Genomic DNA, 9,483 nt, shown 5'->3' with positions numbered 1-9,483 from the left:
AAGAGAAACAGCCACTTCAAGCCAATTCTCCCCAAATGCTGAGCTACCCTGATATACACCCAGCGATCATGCAGCTAAGGAAGTGACTGCAAAGTTTTCATTGCTCTCTGATGAGGTCCATGACTGTTTTTACACCTTCTTCTCTAAATAAGGAAGCTGCCTGCGAGGCCTCTGACTGCCCAACCAATTTGATTCCTTTGCTTTGCGCAGCCAATGAAACCTCACTCCTGCCTCTGGTCTTGGATGACAGCACTCATCAAACCCCAGCCAGCCTGGGAGGACGGCAGGTTAGTGTTACAGCCATGGCAAGCTTACCTCTGGCAAGCTGTTGATGTCAGAGTGATGATGTGGGGAGGGACAGCCTCTGCACTATAAAGATGGGTCAATCAAATACAACCGAGGCTGCCCACCAGAGAGCAGGACCTCCAAAACATGGTCCCCACCAGTTTGAGTCCTGTTGGCCTGTCTCTGCTTCCAACTCAACTGCTCTCAGGCTTTAGTTTCATGTCAGCAATCTCTATTTGCTTTCCAAAAATAAGCTTCTGCCACCATGCTGAAGGGAGAAAAACAAGAAGGGCGGTATTTTTAGGGCCATTAATTCTGACCACGTGCCCAGGAGGTGAACCGGATGACCACTGCACAAAGACTTCTCATCACTATGTTCTCCAAAGCCAGCATTCATCGGACGTTGTCTGCTTTCATTCTCCTGTTTTTTTTAGCTGGGATTGCTTCAACATATCCAGTTTTAAGCAGAACTAATGGCACATTGCTGGAAAGAGGATGGCAATCCCTGTTGTCCAGGTCCATTGCTGGGATGTCAGGGGAGAAGTCAGATGTGAACTGGGAGAGTGACTATTTGCTAGGAATCAAGAGGCAGCGGAGGCTTTATTGCAACGTGGGCATCGGGTTTCACCTTCAAATCCTCCCAGACGGAAGGATAAGCGGAGTTCACAATGAAAACCAATACAGTGAGTTGCATCCAGAAATGAAATAGATGTCACTTAATTGCTGTGAACTCTAGTAATTACCCTTCATAGAATGCAAATGTTATTACTTGTTATTGTTAACTGTGCTACATCTGTTGCCTTTTAAAAGTCTCTGGGATCAATACATATTGGAAACCTACAGGCTGAAACATGTCACAAATGCTTAGACAAATTTAGATACAATTAATTTTTACTTTGCTTTACTGAACAGATGAGAAAAGACAAAACAAGTTGAAAACGTTCTCTCTGCTGCATTTGCTCACTCCTCACCTTCTCATTTACCTTTTGAATCTGGGAGGTTGTCACCGAGCTCACAGAGCCAAAGAATGATTTTGGAATCCTACATTTGGGACACTCAGTACTGGAAGGGGCTTGCTGTTCCTGGTGTAGTTGCTCTTATGGCTGCTGTTCTTTAACTATAAGATTAAAGGAAAAGCTTTAGTCCTTTGGACTTGATTTTTTTCACAGAAGACAGTAACAGTAACGTAAAAATAAGTTGCATATTAAAAAGTCTAAGAGAATTTGATAGATACAAGAGCAAAAGGATTCTATATGATGTGTATATGATTCTGGAAGAATTATTATAAGATCTTTTGGCATATAGAAAAAACATCATTTTCTCTGTGTACTTTTATTATGCCCAACTAGGGACATAGTTCTAATAAAAATTATGGTATGTTCATTAAGGTTTTAAAATAGTCATATCTGATTTGCCTTTGATTAGCTACAAATTCTGTGATAATGTTTCTATTAACTTCTTATTTTTTAGGTCTCTTTGAAATATCCACTGTAGAGAGAGGTGTTGTTAGCCTGTTTGGTGTGAAAAGTGCTCTCTTCATTGCAATGAACAACAAGGGGAAGCTGTATGGAACGGTGAGTACAAGTGCAAATAATTTTAATAATTAAAATAAATTAAATAATTCAAGACTTAAACAAAAACTTCAAAGGTCCTGAGTTTTGGTGTTTTGTTTATTTGTTTGTTTTATTTTTTCCTCTTGAAAATCTCTACTTTCAAGCAGAGAAAACAGACTTTCAATTACAGGGAATGTACCCGGCCTGAAGTCATCAGCGTTATTCAGTGCAACAAGTGTTGTGTCTGTTGGTGGACTGTTATTTTAAAGCTTTCCAATAACACTGTACAGAAAGCACCCCAGGAAAATGAATGCATTTTGCAAATAGTACAGATTAATTAGATACCTTCTTCTAAGGGCTCAGCACTGCAAACGTTGTCGTAAGAGTGAATCCTGCTGATGCCAACACTTCATTACACTTAAAATGAAAGAGTGTGCTTTGGAAAAACTGCTAGAACCTAAAGTGTGTGTGTGTGATCATGTGCATACATAAGCGTGTAAGAGAGAGAGAATTAGAGCTATATCAGTGCTAGCTGCTGTTAGTAAAATCATGACAACATGCCTCTCCCTACTAAAAACAAACACAGCATGGAGAATAAATAGGAAGTCTACCCTACAAAGCCCACATATGTGACTGGGGCTATTTTAAGGATTGGTTTTGTGGGATCAATCCCAAAGAGTGAAGAAACAGTAATAGCTATTAATAATGGTATGCAAGTCATACTGAAACATCATCACAATCATCTTCCTCCAGCAAGTGCTAGCTATGCTTTTTAAATGCAATTTAATCTCTGAGACCTGAGCAAGGCATCCTCAGTCTCAACACGGAGTAGAAAAGGCACCTGTCAGGAAGCTCATTTGAAAGAGTCTGACTCTGGGCAATAAGCAAACCTGCTTATCTCACAATAATGAATTATACTGACAGAACTCACCTTTTTTTTTTTTTTTTTTTTAAAAAAAAAAAAAACGAAGCATTTCACTGCTTAATAAAATACCAAATGCTGTGAAGGACTCGTAGCCATTACTAATCTGTCTGTTTCCTGCTCACACAGATAATAGTAATGGGGCATCTTAAGGTTCCACTCTTGGAATATTAGTTCACTCATGTCTGATTTCAAGTACCTAGAATTGCCAGAAACCCAAATGTTTTGCTCAGCCTAGGTCTTTCTAAAGAAATCCAGGGCTCCTTCGGATTATTTTTTACAGTGTCTATTCAATCTTGCTTATTTTCAAAGACATTTTAAAATGCTGAAATAGACATTCATTCTCCCTTGCACAATGCAATGCTCTGAGTTAAACTCTTATAAACTTTGAATTGTTTTATTACAAAGATGCTCCAGTAGAATTGCACTGGTGGTGTCTCATATGCCAGACATTTGATGTCAGAGAATTATTCAGCTTTCTTTTTTGATTTCCTTGGTGCTCTGCATTTGTGTCCTGCTTATCCTGTCACCTTCTCTCCCAGATAACTCTATTTCCTTGGACTGAAGTGACACCATATGAAGATAACTAAAACTGCTTTCCTGGCTTAGAAGCTGGAACATCATATCTCACTAACAGATATATATAACATCAGTAATGATGTAACAAAATATAGCATCACTAATGATGTAACAAAAAAGAAGGTTTGGTGCTAATCAAAGGTTTTATTCAAACGCCTTATTCAAACAACCTGTTCTCCCTGAACACTGCTGTTTGTGAGAGAACTGAATGATTTGACAGGCAGCATATAATTATTTCATGAATGACAGGACCTCTTGCAGAGGGGAGGTATGAAATAAAGCTACATCAATTGGGCAAAAGGGCATGATGATGACAAATTATTGCTTACAAAGAAAATGGTGACATCCATGATTTATGATGAATTAACTTGATCTGTCACAGGAAGTCCACAGTTCATTATCTGGACAGGTGGTATCTAAGTTCATCTGACACCAAATTAGCACTGCAGAGGGAGATTTATTGTTGGATGCAGACACTACGGCACCACCTGTTGCACACTGTAACGTGCTCTTCTTCAGTAAAAATGCTAGTAAGAAAAGTGACTTGGGTCTCCCTGAAATACTTATTGCAAGTGCTTTGCTCTCTCCTTCCTCCCTCCGCAACCCCTCCCCCCCCCCCCCCCCCCCCCCCGGCCCTTCCTATTCTATAGGCTGTTTTCCAAGACGAATGCAAATTCAAAGAAACCTTGCTGCCCAATAACTACAATGCATATGAATCAAATGCTTACCATGGTGCTTACATAGCACTCAGCAAACACGGGAGAGTGAAGAGAGGAAATAAAGTTTCTCCAGCTATGACAGTGACCCACTTTTTACCAAGAATATGAACATGAACAAAGCAGAAGACTTAATCCCAGGAAAAACTCTTTCATTTTGCACATGGGAATAATCTCCCAGGTAAAGTATTTATACTGTTCATTGAAAAAAGTAATCTATATGTGTATATTTGGATAAAATTATTTGTACTAGGTTCATCATATAGCATATGCAATATTATGCTGCTTCTCTTCTACTCTGTACAAATTTTACATGGCTGTGTGCCTCCTTTGGTGCTGAACAGAGAACAATGCAAGTTGATGTGCAAAGAGAAAAAAATATTAGGAAGATGTAGAATGGCTGTGATAAATATCTAATCAACCATTTATTATTTACTAGTTAATATTAATTACCTCAGATAAAAACCCTACATGGTGAGCTGTTTACATATCATGGGCCAAATCATCAGATGACTTTGCTTCACCAGAACGTTGAGCAGTTTACTCCATCTGAATATCTGTCTGCACCTCCCCTCCTACACATGTACACTTGTGTCTTGTCTTGTGAAGTCCTCAGACTATTTTGACCATGATAGTGCCCATTCCGCAACTGTTTCCACACAAGCAAATTGCCTACCCCCAGAGTCCCTCTTTCTCTGAAGGGATTCTGCAGGTCCTCCTCACATGGGCTTGTTGGCAAAATTAAGACCTACAATCAATTTCCCTCAGGAAGGGCCATGGGGTGTATCAGAGGTGGGTCCCAAATACAAAATGCATCAGGAGATTAGGATGTTGAATGCCACCCACGTGGCATTTTGTGAGCTACTTAAGTTTAGACCTGCCTCTAATATAGAAATGTATATCTTTAATATAAATATATAGAGAGATATGGTATGTGTGTTTGTGCATCTAAGTAGTTACATACTTTTAATGCATCAGTCATCCCAGTCTCTAGATGCCCAGGTGCTCTGATATGCATACACACATACAATTATAAATATTTAACAGCAATGTATTCAGTTTTAGCTGAAGCATATTTATCTCTAAGAACTGAAACTGGTCTGTGGGATGCATTATTTAATTATATAATATAAGATGTATGGAATTCATGAAAGCTTCCATCTAATGGTTATTGTAGAAAATGTCTCTGTTTTGAATTCAATTCTATTTACTGCCTTAAGTATATTTGGTTCTTTTCTATGACACCTCACTGAGGTATCAAGTACAGAGGAAGAAGGAATTTATGTAAGCACACCTTCCCGGGTTGGTGCAGAGGAATTTTAACTATAATTAGAATTTCTGTCAATTGCAAAGCATCACATTCAAAGACATCATGGCAAGCTATATGAAATATTCTCCAGATCTCTCCTAGAAACCATACAAATGGTGCATAACCTTGCCTTACTATTTTGACAATCTTTTTTCCATATCACAATTCTCTGTGCCTTTGAAAGAGTATTTTAAGAGGTCCAAAGTCAATAGTCACTATAAATGTCAGTTACCAGAAGCCTTGGGATTCCTGCATTGATGGCGTGCTCCTAAATTTGAAACTAGATTCAATGCAATGTCAGAGCATGAGCATTTTCAGCATAGATGGACTGTGCTGCTGCAGAAGTGAACATCTGAGTGCAAGATAATCTCCCATGTGCAGCCAAAATGTGACTATGTCCAGCCTTGACATGCCATTCTATTTGCAGGGGGTGTCTATTCATAATGAATTTGAGCCTTCTGACATGTAAGAAAAACACTGTTCAGGGCCAGATCCTCAGATGGAGTAAAGCAGCCAAACTGGACTATCAGTTTATAGCTGCAGAAGATTTGGCCCAAAGAGTGTGCCTACAAGGGTGCATCTGCAGCCATACTTTCTGACTTACTGTCAAGACAATTGTTTTCTGGACATAATACAGTTTTCCACTACTTTTGTGTAATTTATACTTGAATTTATTTTTCTTAAATGTAAGTGGTGATCACAATGTAAAGGAAGAGTAAAAAGAATGGAACATTGCTTACATTACATTAAGGGGACATTTTGGATATGGCAAAGGATAGGAGTTATTCTTAATTTTCTGGTCTTGCAGTATGTAGAAAGAAGCCAAGTTGGCAACCGTTGTTCATCTACAACGTGTGCAGCAGTTTACTTTGGGAAAAAAATGCATTTTAAGAGAAAAAGTAGGATGTTTTGAGTGGGGAGATTGCCCCAAAGAAAAGTTTGGTTGATATCAGACAGTTACACTGACATAGAGTCCCTAATAGTGCTGATAGGCAGAGCACAGCTGTGTTGAAATACATTAGCTGACAATCTGTATTCTTGTGTTATATTTCTAATTGTCTTTTGAAATGAAATTTGAAGAAGGGTGGAAGAGTGCATGGACATAGAAGAAATCATAGTTTGAATGCTGACACATTTGTTTCTGATTACAGCTTACACCAGTGTCATTAGGTTAGGATGAAGTCTGTTCCCTCTTAAACCAACATAGATTAAATTAATTTGTTGTTGGCGGTACTGATAAGTAATGGGATAACTGGCATAAAAAGATGAGAATCAGACTCACTGACTCCATTTTATGCATACTGGTCAACAACAAGAAAACCATAGACCAGGTCACAAGAAGTCTGTTTCGATGCAGCAAGCTGAGCTGAACTTGTTTTTAAGAACTGCAGGCCCCCATGGATGCAGTTTTGGTCGGCATTTGAAAATTCCCACCATTCACTCTGCTGAGTTACTCTTTACACCACTGCTTTGTCCATATTACATATCAATGCCAACCAGATCAACTATGAAGTCAACACTGAAAACATAAAAATTTCTGCAGTGCCAGGAGCCATGATTAATACAAAAATGAACAATGACATTGTCAGGTGTGGTAACTGGCAGGAAGCCCCTCCAGCACAACTAGTGCAGTACCGCAGCATTGTGCAGTTTTAGGTTGGTTGAATGCAACTTTGACAGAGGTTCTTCTTCAGTGAATGCTTGTCTACTTTCACTAGAGGAGTTAAGGTGTGTGCTGACACATTGCTGTGCATGTGCAAGCAGTCTAGGGGCAGCCCACAATAGCAGAATTCACTGTGGTAGGATTCAAGAAGTTACACAGATTCAAAAAAAGCCGGACCCTGTTCTTCCTCTTGCTCGATTAGCTAAATTCCTCCTCCTTCCTCTGTTGTCATTTTCATGGAAGAAGGAGGGCTTAGAAAGACCACCACTCACTTTAGACACTTCAGGATAAGTTTATTGAGCTGGTACAGAAGAAAAAAAATCATAAGTTGAATTTGCATCATATGGAAGTTATAGAGAGAATACGGGCATGATCTGGCAAACTCTCAAGCAAGGCCATCTTGAAAAGAACAGTTCCATGGATATGTAACTATGTAAAGGCAAACGCATGAAAGTAAAACAATTTCCCAAGTCAGAGCTAAGAAACCAATTTTTGACATATTTTTTGGTGGTCCCTTTCAAAGCATATGTCATCTCATTCTGCATTAGCACAAAGCCATGAAATGAGATGCAAACTTTGAAAGTATTGCTATGAATTCACCGCATCGGTCTTTGTGGCTTAGATTTTGCAAATGATATTCTCCCAATGACCTGAAACCTATTTTCGAAGTTTCTTCCTCCATAGGCAAAGTCCATGATAATTTAAGACCTAATCCACCTCTGTTAGAAAATAGCCTTTACTGCCACTGCATCATGTTCTTAAATAATCCATTTTTCCATAAACAGGCAGAAATATGGACATTCATACACAGTGGAAAAGCAGAGTAATTTATGTATACCTCACTAACTATTGCAATTCCAAAATTTTATTTGCACAGTAAAATGGTGCCAAAGTTCTCACATTATTTTTTGTCACAAAAATATACCTCATATTCTGACTCAATATGGACTCATAATTGAGACTGTAAATTTGCAAAAGAACACAAAACTTTTTCAATCAATTGTTTGTGAAATTGCTTCTATTTTTATATGTATGTGCTGCGCACAATAGTTTAATGTATTCATAAAATAAAGTTTTATACATTTTTGGAAGTGTTTTGACTCCAAATCCCTCCTAACATTTGTGGGTTTTGTTGTTGTTGTAATTTTTATTTATTTGCTTTGTTTTGTTTTGTTTGTGTGTGTGTGTTTCTTTTTTCCCCCCTTGCTTCAGAGCTGCCATATTCAAACAGAGAAACAAAACACACAGTTTTAATTCACCTCTAGAACCAGAGAACATATCTGTATACTTAAAATTGTGTTAAAATTTTGTATTATTCAGACTTCTTCCCTGGAAAGGCATAAGAAAATCATTATTGTTGAGAAGTTTCACAGAAGAGAAGGAAAATAAAACTCTAATCTGTCTAAAGATGAGCTATCACATTCACCTGTCTAAATTCCCATGCTTTTTTTCCTAGGGAGGGTCTAGTGTTACTCTCTTGTTGTTAAAGCTCTTCAGTATATCCTTTACTTCATTAAATAAAAAAGAATTTTTATTTATTTATTTATTTATTTATTTTTACTTCTTGCTTGGAACTAACTTGGGAGGGCAACTTCCTGTAGCCACCTCTGAAGGTTTTTGCCTCAGTATCCCTCAAAATTGGGGGCATGTTTCAGTGATTTGGTAAGTTTCAATTATTTGCTAAGATTACTCTCCCTCCCTACCTTCCCATATTGTCGTTTAATCAGCTTTTCAGTTGGTTAAATGACTGCATACATTTCCCAATCCGGGAACTGGCACTAAGATATTAGAAATCAATAGCTGTGAATCTGCTACCTACTTTTTAGTTCAAATGCACTGTTTAGTCCTCAACCTGCATGGTATAGAATCATAGGATCACAGAATGGTTTGGGTTGGAAGGACCTTAAAGATCATCTAGTTCCAACCCCACTGCTATGGGCAAGGACACCTCCCACTAGACCAGGTTGCTCAAAGCCCCATCCAGCCTGGCCTTGCACACCTCCAGGGATGGGACATACACAACCTCTCTGGGCAACCTGTTTCAGTGCCTCACCACTCTCTGAGTGAAAAATTTCCTCTGAACATCAAATATAAATCTTCCCTCTTTTAGTTTAAAACCACTCTCCCTTGTCCTGTCAATGCTCAATCAAAAAATTTTGCTCTCCACCTTCTTTATAAGCCCCCTTTGAGTACCGAAACGCTGCAATGTGGTCATCCTGGAGCCTTTTCTTCTCCAGGCAGAACAGCTCCAGCTCTCTCAACCTTTCTTCACAGCAGAGGTGCCCCAGCTCTCTGACCATGTTTGTGTCCCTCCTCTGGACCCATTCTAACAGCTCTACATCTTTCTTGTGCTGGGACCCCCTGGATGCAGTACTCCCAAGTGGGGCCTCACAAGTGCAGAGCAGAGAATGACAATCACCTCCTTTGACTTGCTGACCACTCCTCTCTTGATGCAA

The 9,483-nt window shown here is 39.0% G+C and overlaps 1 protein-coding gene across 1 annotated transcript; it reads left to right on the top strand.

Annotated features, from left to right (window-relative positions):
• The first annotated feature begins 254 nt into the window (after window positions 1–254).
• On the top strand, window positions 255–8,426 carry FGF6 (fibroblast growth factor 6). The gene is made up of 3 exons (XM_027449911.3): window positions 255–968; window positions 1,756–1,859; window positions 3,990–8,426. The coding sequence occupies exons 1-3, from the start codon at window positions 629–631 to the stop codon at window positions 4,164–4,166; spliced, it is 621 nt and encodes a 206-aa protein (XP_027305712.1). The 5' UTR covers window positions 255–628; the 3' UTR covers window positions 4,167–8,426.
• The last annotated feature ends 1,057 nt before the right edge of the window (window positions 8,427–9,483 follow it).

Source organism: Anas platyrhynchos, chromosome 1 (genome assembly GCF_047663525.1).
Source record: "Anas platyrhynchos isolate ZD024472 breed Pekin duck chromosome 1, IASCAAS_PekinDuck_T2T, whole genome shotgun sequence".
Classification (NCBI taxonomy): domain Eukaryota; kingdom Metazoa; phylum Chordata; class Aves; order Anseriformes; family Anatidae; genus Anas; species Anas platyrhynchos.
This window is presented reverse-complemented; position numbering and strand designations above follow the sequence as displayed.